The sequence below is a fragment of the Entelurus aequoreus genome, linkage group LG24 (assembly GCF_033978785.1).
Source record: "Entelurus aequoreus isolate RoL-2023_Sb linkage group LG24, RoL_Eaeq_v1.1, whole genome shotgun sequence".
In the NCBI taxonomy this organism is placed as follows: domain Eukaryota; kingdom Metazoa; phylum Chordata; class Actinopteri; order Syngnathiformes; family Syngnathidae; genus Entelurus; species Entelurus aequoreus.
In genome coordinates, this window is record NC_084754.1 from 28235895 (window position 1) to 28253625 (window position 17731).

General features: G+C 36.6%; 1 protein-coding gene across 1 annotated transcript in view; it reads right to left on the minus strand.

Moving 5' to 3' along the window:
* Positions 1-569: 569 nt before the first annotated feature.
* The window catches only part of LOC133641820 (transcriptional enhancer factor TEF-1-like), a 124357-nt gene continuing 107195 nt past the window's right edge, over positions 570-17731 (minus strand). Inside the window, exons 9-12 of the mRNA XM_062035859.1 lie at positions 16075-16248; positions 14653-14793; positions 10512-10664; positions 570-9314 (exon numbers count right to left, since the gene is read on the minus strand). Coding sequence (XP_061891843.1) covers positions 9201-9314; positions 10512-10664; positions 14653-14793; positions 16075-16248 — 582 coding nt within the window. The 3' untranslated portion in view covers positions 570-9200. The remainder of the gene's footprint in view (positions 9315-10511; positions 10665-14652; positions 14794-16074; positions 16249-17731) is intronic.

Below are 17731 nucleotides of genomic sequence, written 5' to 3' on the forward strand. Positions count from 1 at the left end.
CAACCTGAAGTTGCCTTTATTTTTAAGTTATCATGCCATTTGGGAATAGATTTTCCTCCATGCGGCCCCAGAGCTAAAATGTGTTTGACACCCCTGGATTAGATCCATGACGGAAAGAAGAAAGTAAATGAATGTTTTTAACTGAATACATTTACATATGCATAAAAATGTGTTTTCTTTTTTAATGAATAAAGTGATGTTTATGACAACCTTTTTCCAAAGCACAATATAGAATGTGAGTTATAACAGGATAATGCATACATTTATCATTGGTTTGCAAAGCGGTTACAAAAAAGTGGGACCCCAAAAATTTACTGTGGGACCCCATTTTTATGACTTGATGGGGACCCCATTTCAAAAATTCCTAGCGCCAACACTGATGGGAGTATTGGTGCGTGCAAAACAGCAGCAGGCGGCTGTGGCCTGCGAGCCGGTTCTAATACTAATCAAATATCATCCCAGGGGCCATAGATAATTCGGTTCCCGGGCCATGACTTTGACACCACTGATATAATGCATGAAGCTGAATGTAATGAAATAAAGACACATCACCCTTTAGAACTGGCCATTTATTTGAAAGTGAATAACATATGCATACAAAGTCTCTACAAAGCTACAAAATATCTAGCATATTCTAGAGCCATGAGGGGAGGGGGGGCGGGTTACAAAGCAAAGATCAGACCCTGTGCAGTACCAATAGACACACCACTGGCATTTGGATTTTCTACATTTATTCTCCTGGTCACAAAATAGGATAGATATTAGAATATCAAACATATACACAACATATGTAATAAATGTCATTGTCAACTTTATACAAAGCACCTTAAAAAAAAAAAAAAACTCCCAGTCAAGGCCATTAGGAAACTGGTCACAAAAAGGATTTCTGTGCCGTGTGCAGCTCTAAAATGTCCAATTTTGCACAAACAAGACAACACTGGCAACACACAACAGTGAAATGAATCAAATGCTTGACTTTCTTGTCTCAGTGATTGATTCCATCTTCATAGATGACAGGATAACCTGAGAGTGCCTACTAAAACAGCAGAGATAGCCTCTTGAAAAGGAGCAGGAAAGGAACAGTAATGGGAACACAGTGCCAGAATTAAGTGAGTCTAGTCTTGTGTAGGTCTTTAAGTTAAAGGACTCATAAGGCGGGGGTCGGCAACCCGCATGCGGTTATTTATCGCCGCCCGAGTGGCTCCCTGGAGCTTTTTCAAAAATGTATGAAAATGGAAAAAATGGTGAAGAAAATATAATTTTTGTTTCAATATATTTTCTGTAGGAGAACAAACATGACACAAACCTTCCTAAATGGTAGAAATCCCACTGTTTATATTAAACATGCTTCTCTGATGAGAGGATTTGGCGAGCGCCGTTTTGTCCTACTCATTTCGGCGGTCCTTGAACGCACCGTCGTTTACATGTACAACTTTCTCCAGCGCTGCCACAGAAGGACATTTTATGCCACTCCTTCTTTGTCTCATTTTGTCCAACAAACGTTTTATGCTGTGCGTGAATGCACAAAGTTGAACTTTGTTGATCTTATTGACTTGTGTGGAGTGCTTATCAGGCATATTTGGTCAGTGCATGACTGCAAGCTAACTGAAGCTAACATGCTATTTAGGCTAGCTGTATGTACATATTGCATCATTATGCCTCGTTTGTAGGTATATTTGAGCTCATTTAATTTCCTTTTCTTATGTCCTCTGTGTATTTAATTTATATTTTTATGTCTCATAACACATTATGTGTATGCAATAATTGCTGCATTTCTGATAGTTGTTTGTGAGCCATGTTGTTCCAGACCACAGCAAACGTTACCCGGCTTGCAAAGATTGTAATAAATCTATTAACAGAAGTCAGCCTGCTGTTTCCTTTAACTTGGACACACACATCTACACCTTTGGCCATTAAAAGCCAGCAATTTCCAGGAGTTATCTCACCCTCTTGAGAAGCCTCCGTTTTACTAATGTTTTCCAATGTTGCAAAAATGTGTAGAATAAATATTACATTTCAACATTTCTATCAACGAAGATTTGCGTCAGCCTGCGAAACATAGTCATTTTGATAGTTAAAAGCTAATATAAACACTTACACCAATAACACTTATATAAGGCTTTTAATTTTTTGCAGCTCCGGAAGGATTTTGTTTTTGTATTTTTGGTCCAATATGGCTCTGTCAACATTTTGGGTTGCCGACCCCCGTCCTAGGGAATAAGTAGACCTTTACTTCACACAAAACCTGAAGCTCCAACTAGGAAAGTAAACGTTGATTTCAACTACATTGATGACAATGTGAGAGGACCTCGAATGTAACGCAAAAATGCATCAACTTCACGTCATGTGTGGTATAGAAGTGTATCAGTAGTGGCTCATCTCAAAGAGTTCATACAATGCGTTAGTTTGAATCAGCGACCTGACAATGTTCAGTGGCGCGCACGTACATACACACATAGGTCACAGACTCAAGCACTTGTCATACCAAATAACCGAACACTTCATTTACATTCTGAGGGAACTAAAAAGAGATACAAGACGACGTTGAACATTAAACATGAGTCCAGTATAGGAGCATGTGCAATTAGAAGTTCCTGGTTCTCCAAGTAATGATCAATCCATTCAACAGATCTGATTTTTAGTGAAAGAGAAGAAAAGGGGCAGTGTATTTTTTTTTTTTGTCGTTGATATTTTTGTACCATGAATAGGGAATTGAAAAACAAAAAACAATTGGTTGAATTAAATTTTCTTTTAAATACAAAATTGAAAAAAATTGGTTTTCATTTGCAGTGTCGAAGAGCAAAAAATAAATCGAGATAACGGTTTGATTTTCATCTTATATGACATGTAACAAAAATGAAAATCAGCAGAAATGAAAAATACAGAAAATGACTACAAAGACAAGACCAAGCTTAAGCCCGGAATAAAAAATTATAATAAAAAAAAAAAACAGTGTGGTGTTGTGTCTTAAGACTTAGACTTCCTTTATTGTCATTAAAATTTGAACTTTACAGTACAGATAACAACAAAATGTTGTTGCATTTTATATTCACGTAAGTAGGGATGTCCGATAATGGCTTTTTGCCGATATCTGAAATTGTCCAACTCTTTAATTACCAATACCGATATCAACTGATACCGATATATACAGTCGTGGGATTAACACATTATTATGCCTAATTAAGACAACCAGGTATGGTGAAGATAAGGTCATTTTTTAAAAAAATAATAAAATAAAATAAGATAAATAAATTAAAAACATTTTCTTGAATAAAAAAGAAAGTAAAACAATATAAAAACAGTTACATAGCAACTAGTAATTAATGAAAATGAGTAAAATTAACTGTTAAAGTTTAGTACTATTAGTGGACCAGGAGCACACACAATCATGTGTGCTTACGGACTGTATCCCTTGCAGACTGTATTGATATATATCGATATATAATGTAGGAACCAGAATATTAATAACAGAAAGAAACAACCCTTTTGTGTGAATAAGTGTAAATGGGGGAGGGAGGTATTTTGGGTTGGTGCACTAATTGTAGGTGTATCTTGTGTTTTTTATGTTGATTTAATTACAAAAAAACAAAAAAAACAAAAAATAAAATAAACCAATACCGATAATAAAAAAACCGATACCGATAATTTCAGATATTACATTTTAAAGCATTTATCGGCCGATATTATCCGACATCTCTACACGTAAGAGTATATATAAAAAAAGATCGTAAGAATGTCTTTCTTACGCAGGACACAACCTCACTATGTTTTATTGTTGTTTTTTTTTTTACAAAAGGCCGCAGCGCAGTCTTGTTTTTAAAAGGTTCCCATGATGAAGTTTGTCCCTGCTGATCTATAAAAGTTGTTACAATGTAGGATACCCCTGTTAAACAATGCCAAAGTATCAAATCATAAGTTTCATGCAAAATAAATCAGCAAAGAATAGCGGACTGATTAAAGGGCTTCAAGATATTAAACAGTGTATATGTTTCAAAAGATAAATTACAATACTTTTGGAGAGTGTGGGCATGGTTTCATTTACAAACCCCAAAACCAGTGAAGTTGGCACATTGTGTAAATGGTAAATAAAAAGAGAATACAATGATTTGCAAATCCTTTACAAGCTATGTTCAGTTGAATAGACTGCAAAGACAAGATACTTAATGTTCAAACTGGTAAACTTTGTTAGTTTTTGCAAATATTAGCTCATTTGGAATTTGATGCCTGCAACATGTTTCAAAAAAGCTGGCACAAGTGGCACAAAAAGACTGAGAAAGTTGAGGAATGCTCATCAAACACTTATTTAGAAAATCCCACAGGTGAACAGGCTAATTGGGAACAGGTGGGTGACATGATTGGGTATAAAAGCAGCTTCCATGAAATGCTCAGTCGTTCACAAACAAGGATGGGGCGAGGGTCACCACTTTGTCAACAAATGCGTGAGCATATTGTCGAACAGTTTAAGAACAACATTTCTCAACGAGCTGTTGCAAGGAATTTAGGGATTTCACCATCTACGGTCCGTAATATCCTCAAAATGTTCAGAGAATCTGGAGAAATCACTGCACGTAAGCGGCAATGCCTGTGACCTTTGATCCCTCCAGCGGTACTGCATCAAAAAGCGACATCGGTGTGTAAAGTATACCACCACATAGGCTTAGAAACACTTCAGAAAACCACTGTCAGTAACTACAGTTGGTCGCTACATCTGTAAGTGCAAGTTAAAACTCTACTATGCAAAGCGAAAGCCATTTATCAACAACACCCAGAAACGCAGCCGGCTTTGCTGGGCCCGAGTTCATCTAAAATGGACTGATGCAAAGTGGAAAAGTGTTCTGTGGTCTGATGAGTCCACATTTCAAATTGTTTTTGGAAACTGTGGACGTCGTGTCCTCCGGAACAAAGAGGATAAGAACCATCCAGACTGTTATAGGCGCAAAGTTGAAAAGCCAGCATCTGTGATGGTATGGGGGTGTATTAGTGCCCAAGACATGGGTAACTTACACATCTGTGAAGGCACCATTAATGCTGAAAGGTACATACAGGTTTTGGAGCAACATATGTTGTCATCCAAGCAACGTTATCATGGACGCCCCTACTTATTTCAGCTAGACAATGTCAAGCCACATGTTACAACAGTGTGGCTTCATAGTAAAAGAGTGCGGGTACTAGACTGGCCTGCCTGTAGTCCAGACCTGTCTCCCATTGAAAATGTGTGGAGCGTAAAATACCACAATGGAGACCCCGGACTGTTGAACGACATAAACTGTACATCAAGCAAGAATGGGAAAAAATGTAACTTGAAAAGCTTCAAAATTGGTGTTTTCAGTTCCCAAATGTTTACTGAGCGTTGTTAAAAGGAAAGGCCATGTAACACATGTAAACACCCCTGTGCTAACTTTTTTGCCATGTGTTGCTGCCATTAAATTCTAAGTTAATGATTATTTGCAAAACAAAATTAAGTTTCTCAGTTGGAACATTAAATATCTTGTCTTTGCAGTCCATTCAATTGAATATAAGTTAAAAACGATTTGCAAATCATTGTATTCTGTTTTTATTTACGAATTACACAACGTGCCAACTTCACTGGTTTTGGGTTTTGTATCATCTGGGAACGCCTCCAGAATTGATCATCTTGCAGACAGACTCATAGACTTATAAAAAGGACTGTTTAGCAAAATGTACGCCGTAGCATATCCAATACATCATATCTAGACCACATGGAATAGTTTGAAATGTAGATTAAAATCTTCATAGATGTGTTCTGATGTCAGAATATCTTAAAAAACAACAACATATTTTCAGTCCGTTTCCTCATTTCTGCTGACTGGTGGTTTTCATTTTTGTTGTATGAACTATAAAATATAAATCTATTGTTGATTTTTTTCCCCCATTTTGAAATTCAATTCAAATAAACCAAAAGTTTTATGTTTTTCAATTCCCACTCATGAAAGGAAAATATCACTGAGCTAAGACACTGACCAAGAAGACACTTGTTGTTTCCAGACAAAAGGCACTTCATGCTGCTAAAGGCATGACATGGACACACCGGCAAACATCACCTGCTACAGTGCACACACTTTTTTTGGTTTTACTTCATTGATAATGAGAGGAGAGAACACTTTAATCATTTGAATGTGCTCCGGTCAACAAGTAGGAAAGAAAACTGTGCTGTTGAAGCTCAAGCAGGCAAGTGGAAGTGGACTTCCTTCGCTAACATTCTCCCCTGCAGTGACTCTTGTAGTTTACTTGAATTCTCAATGCCTCAAAATGTTGCACATAAATGTACCTGAATTGTTTCAATTTGTCGTATAACTTCTTATCAACATGCACTTTAGATTGTGTTGCTGGAATTGAAATAGAGAAAATATGCTATTTATATCAAATTTTCAAAATGTAGAGACTAATTTTTAATTTTTTTGAAGAAACATACAAAAATGTTTACAAAAAAAAAAAAAAAGAAAAAAGATTTTCTTTGGGACACACCTTTTTTTGTGCGCAAGACTGCCACTCACACAATTTAGCATTGCTATGTTTATAAAACCACATGTGTTGTGTTATTATATGACAACATAGTGGTGTTATTTCATCCAGTGTTATTGATGACACACAGGGTCTGACCTTTTGTGTCCATCTTTATCTCGACAATAACACTCACACACACCGACCTATGGGGGGAACATTATTTACGGTTTTTTGTTATTATTGTAAATAACAAAAATAATTTGCAAATGCTTATCTCAATCTGTGTGTGATCAGATATGCATGTCTGTATTCTAATTTATGTGTGTGTTCGTGTAGCAATTTGTGTGTCTTTATTAAGATTTCTGTGTTTGTGTGTGAAGAAAATCTGTCTGTCCCTGTTGCAATTTGTGTCTTTGTTTATACTTGTGTGCGCGTACTTGTGTTTCTGTCAGTGTTGTGATTTGAGGGTTTGTGTTTAAATTGGTGTGTGTGTGTGTGTGTGTGTTTGTGTGGGGGCAAAAAAACGTCTGTGTTGCTGTTTGTGTGTCTCTGTTTAGATTTCTGAGTTTTAAAACAATCTTTGTGTCCGTGTTGCGATTTGTGTGTGTAAAAAAATATGTTTGTGTTGCGATTGTGTGTCTTAGTTTAGACAATATTTTTTCTACAAACACACACACAAATCTGTTACCTAAACAAAGACACAGACAGATTACGTTTTTATACACGCACACAAATTGCAACACGAACACACATGAATCTTAAAACAGACACGCAGATCTGATTGCACACGCACACACACACACACACACGCACACACACATATATACTGGTTATCATTCGGAATGGGGACCAAGTTTTTGATCATCACTTGTGGGGAGCACCCTTTCTACAGGTTGTGGAGGCATAAAAAAAAAGAGGTAAAATGGCCACTGGCCAGTTAGCTCATACACGTCTTTAAATTTCTGGATTGATGAAGTAATGTGCTGATCATTCTTACTGGGGACCCTGGGGGAAAAAGAGTTAATATGGTTCATGGTGACCAAATTGAAATAATTTTGCATAATTCACACAAATTTGTAGTGACTACTGAGGACCATTTAAAAAAAAAAAAAAAAGTTCTAATTAAATATGACATGATCCTCAGAATACAGCACTACAGCTGTCCTCTTATAGAAAGTTTCACCACTTAAATGTACCAGCTACAGCCCGATGAGGGGGCTGCTGTGCAAATGTCTCACACTCAAACTAACCAGTAAACATGTTTTATGGGCCAAAGCTTAAAAATCCCTTAGGCATCTTCGGAATGGATCTGACTATCATTTAAAAAGGTTTCCCTTTAGGGTAGTGGTCCCCAACCTTTTTGTAACTGCGGACCGGTCAACGCTTGAAAATGTTTTAATTTATTTTTTATTTTTTTTGTCATTAAAAAAATACAATCATGTGTGCTTACGGATCCCTGCAGACTGTATTGAACTTTATTGATATATAATGTAGGAACCATAAATATTAATAACAGAAAGAAACAACCCTTTTGTGTGAATGAGTGTAAATGGGGGAGGGAGGTTTTTTGGGTTGGTGCACTAATTGTAAGTGTATCTTGTGTTTTTTATGTTGATTAAATTTTTTTTTTAAAGTTTTTATTTTTTCATTTTTTATTCTTGTGCGGCCCGGTACCAATCGATCCACGGACAGGTACCGGGCCGCGGCTTTAGGGTACCTGTTTTTTTGTCCCCATACCGTCAGAGGTCCCCTAAAGGTGACTGTGTAAACAGAGCGATGTCCCCATTAAGTAAGCATTGCCAGAACACACACACACACACACACGCGCACACGCACACACACACACAGATTGAGATATGCCTTTGCAAAAAAAAAAATTGCTACAATGATACTTCCTTAATTACTTTTACTTTGTTTTGACTTCACAAGGCAAATAACTTGTATTTCTCATCAGTGAAGTAGAAGTGAATGGAGAAGCAATTTGTTGGATGATGAAAATGTTCGGAAAGCCTCAATTTTCATGTAATCAGACGGATTTTGGAGTAGCTCATGAGCCATGTGGTACCTCGGTTTTCGTACAACCCACTTTTGGTAAGATTCGGTTTTCAAAAAAATCGCCCAGGTTTCTGTATACCGTCTTGTTATTGTACTGCCAAACACTAGTAAGTCTTAATTGAGTGCCCACACAAAGAATCCCATGCATTACTGACTCAGTCTTATTGTTTCTTTATGGAGAATAGCTGAAGAATAAGTCACTATGGGGGCAAGAAAAGTTTCAAGTGCCATCACTTTGATAAAGAAGATGAGAAACACTATAATTCAATAAATAACTCATAGCAAAGTTCTCCCTCCCTCTGTGCTCCTCGCAATCTTTGTGTATTTTGCATTGTTTTCTGCATGTAAAACTACAAATATTCTCAATAAAATAAGTTTTCTGTCTATATTTTTTTTTTTGGAGCGGATTATTAGGATTTACATTATTTCTCATGGGAGAAATGGATTTAGTTTTCAGTCCTTTTTGAAAGGAAAACCAAGGTACCACTGTTTATACACTTTTTGGAATGATTGTGTTGGGGAAACGTTTAAAGTTAAATCTGCTATGGATTAAAAAATCAGTGTCATAGTTGTGACCGCGCATCATTTTTTCTTACTAGTGTTGTTGGTTGAAAGACACTTTTACAGAATGTATTTTCAGACATTTCTAAAAAAATAAAGGCCATATGTGTGCGAGTGTGTTATTCCTTGATAAGACGATAGATGTGGTGCTGTGCCCCATGCTCGTTGTTTGACACCTCAAACACACAGGCCATGCAAAGCAACGTCTCCTGAGTGTCTCTGTTGCTCACCACCTGAAATCCCAAAATATTAACAACCATAAGTGATTAATTTGTGTATTTGACAAAACACATGCACACATACACAGACACACACACACACTTGTATTTGTAACCTTCTTGAGACCTCCGAAAAATGCCTACCTCTAGCATTAAAATAAAATTCATAATTTTACTCAATGCGAGTCAAAATTTTACAAGAAAAACTGAACATTTGTGCAATATTATGATAAAAGTTGGAATTTTACTCAATAACAGTTGCAATTTTACAAGAAAAGTTTAACATTTTGGCAATTTTATGAAAAGAGTCCTAATTTTACTTGACCAAAAGTCAAAATTTTATAAGAAAACTTTAAAATGTTGGCAATATAATAATAATCTGAATTTTGCTTAGCAAAATTATAACAAAAGTCTTAATTTTACTCAAAAAATGTCACTGTTTTACAAGAATAACAATAAAATGGCAGTATTGTGATAAATGTCAGAATTGTATATGACAAATGTCCCCATTTTGCATTAAAAAGTAATAATTTTACATATAAAAGTAACAATTTTACGAGAAAATATTGCAATATTACAGAAACAGAGAGAATATGGGAAATTGTTCCCAATTTTATAAGAAAAAAGTCGACACATTGTGAGAAAAATACTGCTTTTAGTTCATTATTAGTATTTTTTTGTAATTGGTTTTTAATCTTCATTATTTACTTTAAGTTATTACAGTATGTCTCTATCTACTTTTTTTTTTTTTTTTTTTGGCCAAAGGGGGCGCATTTCAATTTCTTACACACACTTATTACATATGTGGCCAGAGGGGGAGCACTTAAAATTTTTACACACACTTGTATATATTTTTTTATGACCACCGTAATTTTGATAGATTTCACCACCAGGGGTGCAAATGAGACATTCTTGATTAGATGCAATGGTTTTCCGTATTGGGACCATGATTTATGTCCTAACTTGTTCACCGGTCCTCATATGGAAGGTACTTTTCCTTGTTGATGTCTCAAGAAGGGTAGAAATACAAGTACACACACACACACACACACACACACACACACACGCACACGCACACGCACTCACAAACACACGCGCACACACACACACGCACGCACGCACGCACGCACGCACGCACGCACGCACGCACGCACGCACGCACGCACGCACGCACGCACGCACGCACGCACGCACGCTGTCTGACGTTCTCACCAGCAGAATAGTGAAGTTCTCTAGGACGCTGTTCATCATGTATTTCTCTGGCAGGTGTTTAAGCTTGTGGATGAAGTTGATCATGTATTCACACATTGGAGAGCGACTGATTCTGTAGACAAAACGTCCATTTTCAAACCTGGCATACTCCGTCTAAATGAGAAGAGAAAAGACAGTCATAAGTAAGTCCTTCCACTTCAAGTTGTGTCATCGTACTGAAAAAAATCCATCCATTGTCCGTACCACTTACCCTCACAAGGGGCATGAGTAAGCTGGAGCCCATCCCAGCTGATATACAGTAGATACTACGAGCGTAAGTTAGCTAGTTAGTTTCAGTTTATTTTGAACATGCAATACAATTATAACGGAGGAAAGATTGAACAAGAAATCAATGATTGAATTGTCAAACTTGCCATCCAAACAATACCCCGTTTGTTGACAAGAGAATGCAGCCATAGAAGCACATTCAATCTATTTATTAAGCAGAGGTAACACAGACCAGTGAAAGATTCAAAAAAGCTGCCGTCAGAGCCAACAAACTGCTGCTGCTAGCCTGCTAAGCTAACAAAAAGACTACTGAGCATGGACTCACTGATGTCACACATCACGAGGCAACAGGCACCGCCTTTTAAAATGCACACACTAACTTATCTCAACTGCATTATGTCAGATATTTTATATTGTTTCAAGTAGCGCAATAATTACTTTCCACAGTAATTAGTTACATTCATTAAAGAGTAATTCCGTTAGTAAATCAATTACTTTTTTTGGTAAAGTAACAAATAACTAGAATGAATGACCTTTTTAAAGTAATTTTCAGGACATAGCCTGTCACACAGCATCATGGAGCATTTGGCAGGTTGGTGTTCCTGGCTAAAATATTTGAGTATATGTCCTATAATAGTGTTTATTGTTAAAGGTCAATTATTTTCATGTTGCTGCTGACGTTTAAACATGTCCTCTTAAACCAGGGCACTTCATTTCACATTTTTGTTCTTTTGTGTTTTTGTTAGCTGAAGAATTAAGCATAGCTAAATGTTTTCTTAAAGAACATTGGAGATTACATTTGACTTTGCTTACATTATTTCCAAGGCTTTTTCTTTTTTCTTTTCTCAAAACACCTCTTAAGTTTGGATCCTGTTATGCAAAACCTTATTTTTGTACTTGTTGGTATCTGTTTTTGTGTATTTGGGATCCCCACGAGTCTTGAAAATTTCAAATCAAGCATTGTAGAGATATTTAGTTACGTCAACGGATATTTCCATTTCTGGGTTAATTTGTGGGCCAAACAATATTGGGATATAAGTTTTGGTTCATATCGCGCAGCCCTACACTAGTGTTAGGGACAGTGCTAGCACAGTTTAGGGATGTTCTCTGTGTGTAATTGAGTGTTACAGTAGGCTTTATGATGGCATAGTGTTTATATGTATGAGTGCACATGTGTACGATCAGTATTAATATGGAAATTGTCATAATTGAGACATGTCATATTGCTACTAATTTTTTTCTGTGGTACGAAAAATTTTCTGTGCTACTCTTTACTCTTTTTTTTTTTAAATTTAGTAGCACCGGTGCGACAAGTGAAAAAGTTAAGCGTACAGCCCTGCCATATACTGATACTATACTTGGTATCGTTACTGTTGATATTTGTATCGATCCGCCCACTTCTGTTTACATACCGTTTAGCATACGGTGTGTAGTGTAGCATGTTTAGCGTTTCCTTGTCCTGATACAAACATACATATATACACTATGTACATATACAAGTACATATACATACATACACTCATGCACATAACCACGTTTCATCAAACATATATTAACGTTGTTGCCCTAGGGGAAACTGGGTAACACACGGCACACTGACAAAGCTTAACCTATTGTTACTATAACAATCTACAAGGTTAATATAGGTTGCTTCTCTTTCTTCCCCTCCATTTTTCTGCATTCTTTTGTATCTCTAGTTATCATTACGTATATGTATTGTTGCATTTGAACAACTGTATTGTTGATAATAGAGGTAAATTATTGGTATTGTTCATTATCAATAGCGCTATTTCTATTGGTATTTGTATTGCTCCATTTGTAGTGTAATAATGCTCATTGTCATTTCTGTATTATTATTTATTTCGCTAACTGCTTCTTTGCTATCACTTTTACCATCATATTTGTACATATCGTATTTGCTGATGTTGCTCTATTGTTGTTGTTGTTGTTGTTTTTGTCTTTCTGTCTAATCCCCCTCTCGTCCCCACAATTCCCCCCTCTGTCTTCCTTTTTTTCTCTTTCTATCCCCTCCTGCTCCGGCCCGGCTGCACCAAATGATAATATAAATAAATGTAATAATGTCAAATACAAATAAGGCAACGAGAGAAGTATCCTACACTTCTCTTTTGTAAAGTAAATCTGAACAGCTGATATGGGCATCTACATCAACTATATGATTTGCCTGAGAAGCTGGACAGGACAAAACAAAAAAAAACAAAAAAGCTCTATCGTTGGCCAAATTAATATCATTTACAGTGTATATCTTCTATATCATGCAACCCGAAACCACAATAACACACATGCTATTATTAAATCAATACCTCTGAATATTATCATATATCTTTTTTCAAAGCACAACTTTTGACTTAACTATAACATAACACCACAACATCAACACAATATAATAACATATAGTTTGTATACAGAGAAACTATTATTATTACACAACTACTACCTACTCACAAATTTAGAGCAAATGTCTGACTTCATTGACATAGAGGAGTCTGACAGTAGTCTGATTTATCTGCTTTTCATTATATTTGACATAGCAACACAAACTGCTCTGTGCCGTAAATGTGTAAATTATAAACAAATAAGAGTAAAGTAGAAAAAATAACAAATACAGTATCAAATCCACTTTTAAACTTATTTCTCTAGCAATTAATCTGATATAATGATTATGGGCAACAATGTTTTTCACATGCAAAGACATTGTATTAATACTATTCATTTTTACTTAGAAAAAAATTATAGCATATATCCGTGGGATACTAAATGTATAAAATATTGCGGGAAGGTCCAAACTCCCAGGGGGATATCTTATACAGGTAGGCCTAAAACACCTTCTGGAATGGACTTAAGGTATCCTTAAGTTCAAGTGGAGTAGTAATTGGCTTTTCTGCCGACACCTAGTGGCCACACTAGTCCTAAATAATACACTTCTACCTTGTAGACCTTGTATGTGTAAGTATAAGTTAAAGTTAAAGTACCAATGATTGTCACACACACACTAGGTGTGGTGAAATTTGTCCTCTGCATTTGACCCATCCCCTTGGGGAGCAGTGGGCAGCAGCGGCGCCGCGCCCGGGAATCATTTTGGTGATTTAACCCCCAATTCCAACCCTTGATGCTGAGTGCCAATCAGGGAGACTTCAATATTGTTAAATTAAAGACATTTATTACATCTGTCGAGGTTGTGTGCTATTGTGTGCTTAACTGTTGTGTGCTTAGCCTATAACCTACTATGTTTTTACCTTTTGTAAATTACTTTACTAAAATAAGAGAAAATATCAAACTTGTGTGCTTATGGGAGGACATGTAGATGATAACTGGCTGTCTTAGACTGCTTGTATCGGAGCATTTGTGTCGGGATATTTTACATGCAAGCCAATACTCATTTTGCTGATATCGGACCAATATCAATATCCGATTAGGACATCTTTAGTCAATGTATTAAAAAAGTGTACAGTATAGTATACCTACTTAGAATAGAATAGAATAGAATAGAAAGTACTTTATTGATCCCTGGGGGAAATTCAGCACCACAGTTCGCTCGCAATAGACAATAATAATAATAAATAATATATAATATATATAATACATTATATATAATATATAATATATGAATAATATAAATATATTATACATATATTCTACATTTAAGTGCAGTCAAGAAGGAGCATATGCATTATACAATTATACTTTTGGCCCACCCTGTTTTTAATAGCTATTATTACTTTGTGTATTACTTAAATGTACAACTTGTACTAATATTGATAAAAAGAGTCAAGAAATCTGTGCTATTTTAACATTTTCAACAAAGTAAGACATTAACCTAACATGTCTTACTCAAGAAAGATGCCTTTTTTCTTACCTCCACCTTCTCGACGACCTGCTTGCCAAAGGAGCACACCTTGGTGGAGCAGGTGATGGTCATGTTCTCCGAGCTCTCATACTGGCTGGTGACGCCGTAGAAGGCAGCCGGGTCTTCTTGTACGTTGTAATTTAGGTCCGCCTGCCAAAGGGGAAGGAAAATAATTGTTGAGAACATGCAGGAATAAACTATAAACACATCACTCACTTATGTTTAAGGTCTTTTCATAAGTTTCAGTTCTAAATGATGCGATTAAATATTCCTCAACTGTATAAAATAGTTGATTTCATGCAGTAATGTAAAGTTTCATGAAAAATGCTTGCTTTTAAATTAATTTTAGGACTGGTACTGTACTTACATACATCATATTCCTTATTACTCAGTATCAAATATTCTGTCCAGACGTTACGCAACAGTGCTTAGAATGATTTAAACGGTATATTTACCCAGGTAAATTGTTAATGGACTATCAGAGCAGTGACGCTCTTGGGCGCTAGAGAGCTTTAAAGGTCAGAAATTCAGAAATATTGCTATGTGAAAAGGGTGTAACATAGGAGGTGAGCAGGTGTTCAAACAAAGCGAATGTGTGTTCATCACTCCACCACTTCCATATCCCAGGAGGAAAGACATCACACAACTACGCACTCACACATAACCGTCAACACAAAGACATGGAGGGCTATACAGTGCAAGCATTTTACTCGCATTTTCGACTAGAAATAGTTCATGCAAGTTTAACAAAAAAAGGAACATGTGCAAATACAGATTTAAATTCTTTAATTTGCATTTTGCTCTAAAAATAGATCCATCCAAAGTTGATCAAACTAGAGTAAAATGTTTGCGCATTTGTATAGCATGTTCGAAATAACCGTAACTATAACCGAATGGACAAGTGATTGACGCGTAAGTGTCACTGATCGGTCTGTGTGCCCCTCCTCCTCCTTCAGGAACATAGGGGGGACGGGGCTGGAGCTCCGAGCTCACACACTCAGTCATGAATTTTGGTCCCTATTGCCCAGCCCTACACTAGTGTTAGCGACAGTGCTAGCACAGTTTAGGGATGTTCCCTGTGTTTATTAATTGGGGATTGCATTAGGCCTTATGATGGCATTGTGTTTATATGTATGAATGCACATGTGTACATTAAAGTGCTTATAATGAAATTGTGATATTTGAGAGATTTTGTATTGCTCCTAATTTTTTTCTGTGCTATTGTTTTTATTTTTATTTAGTAGCACCTATGCTCCTAGTGAAAAAGCTAAGCGTACGGCCCTCACATGGCCTGTGATAAAACCACAAGGTGATGTGTGAGCATCAATTTGACAATTTAAATGTGGGGCTTGAATTAAATGGGTTGTTGTCTGCGGCATAAAATAGGAAACGTAGGGAAAGGAGGAAAATACAATTCCGACATGTGCTTACCCAAAACTTGATGAGATAGAAAGCGTTTTGGGGGCCCTTTCCAAACAGCTCTTTGAGGCCACCCTTCTTCTCTGGGAACTTGTCGTAGATCTGTCTGATGTCCACACACTCCAGCAGGGGGTCGCTGTAGGTCGTGCTGCTCTGACTGATGTGCACAAACAGGTGCTTGTTGTACTAGACAGAGGAGAAAGAAGAAGAGAATGAATCACACCGGCCAGATACATTAAAAACATTCACTAACAGTTTGTTCAGATCAGAAGCACAATGGAACTTAACCCCGTTATAATATACATCTATATTTTTTATTAATAATTATTGTAATTATTATCAACAATTGTATATATTATTTTTGTATGTATTAATCATTAATCACTACTTACACTACTACATGTTGTATTTTCTATTTACCACTAATTCTATTTCTTTACTTTATGATTTACCTTATGATTTTTCTTTTTTTCTTTTACCACTGTACAAGCTACAGTACATGCTTTTGTTTGTTTTTACTCCTTATTGATTTGTTTGTACTTATTTTCTTCTTTCCTTCACTACTGCATTACCTATCAATCTATTGCTACACATGCTCGATTCTTTTCTCTCCATATTAGAAAATGGTGACATTTAAACACAGGAAGTGAACACACTTTTTAATAATAAAATACAAAACACAAATTATACCTGTGTCAACATGTTAAACACCTGGTGTAAAAGATTTATCAGTAACATACATGGAGGCTTCAATAAGCTCTGCTTCTTCCGACTTCTTTTCGAACATGTTGAATAGTTTAAATGCAATCCCGTGATGTTCTTTAAACCTAATGGGACAAAGGCTGACTTTTTTATTGTCCTAAATGTTTGCATTATTTTGGTCTTATTTTTTTTATGTCACTCCAATATACAGGATTTTTCCTAAGAGGGTTTTTTATGCTATTTTATGTCCAATTATTTCCCAGGCGTACGGTACGCTAGCAGTTATTCATCAATACTTCAGAGCCAAACAGGACTTTACTTTTCCAAAAGGCATAAAACATTATAAAAAAACATGTTTTCTGTCAAATCTCTCCGTTTCAGCTCAAAAATACCAATCATGTAATGTTTTATAACCTTTTAAATGCCTTTTGATCAAATAATAACACCGTTTCCATCCATCCATTAATCCATTTTCTCCCGCCTGTCCCTCTCGGGGTCGTGGGGGTGCTGGAGCCTATCCCAACTGCATTCGGGTGGAAGGCGGTGTACACCTTGGACAACCATCCATCCATCCATTGTATACCGCTTGTCCCTTTTGGAGTAGTGGGGGGTGCTGGAGCCTATCTCAGCTGCATTCAGGCGGAAGGCGGGGTACACCCTGGACAAGTCGCCACCTCATCGCTTGGCCAACACAGATAGACAGACAACATTCACACACTAGGGTCAATTTAGTGTTGCCAATCAACCTATCCCCAGGTGCATGTTTTTGGAGGCGGGAGGAAGCCGGAGTACCTGGAGGGAACCCACGCAGTCACGGGGAAAACATGCAAACTCCACACAGAAAGATCGAACCCAGGACACCAATTAGTATACATTTGTATAACTAGCATAATGCATAATTAGTTATTTTACTCATTCAAGCAGACATTAACTGCTCAAAATGACTTCCAAAAAGACAAAAGAAACA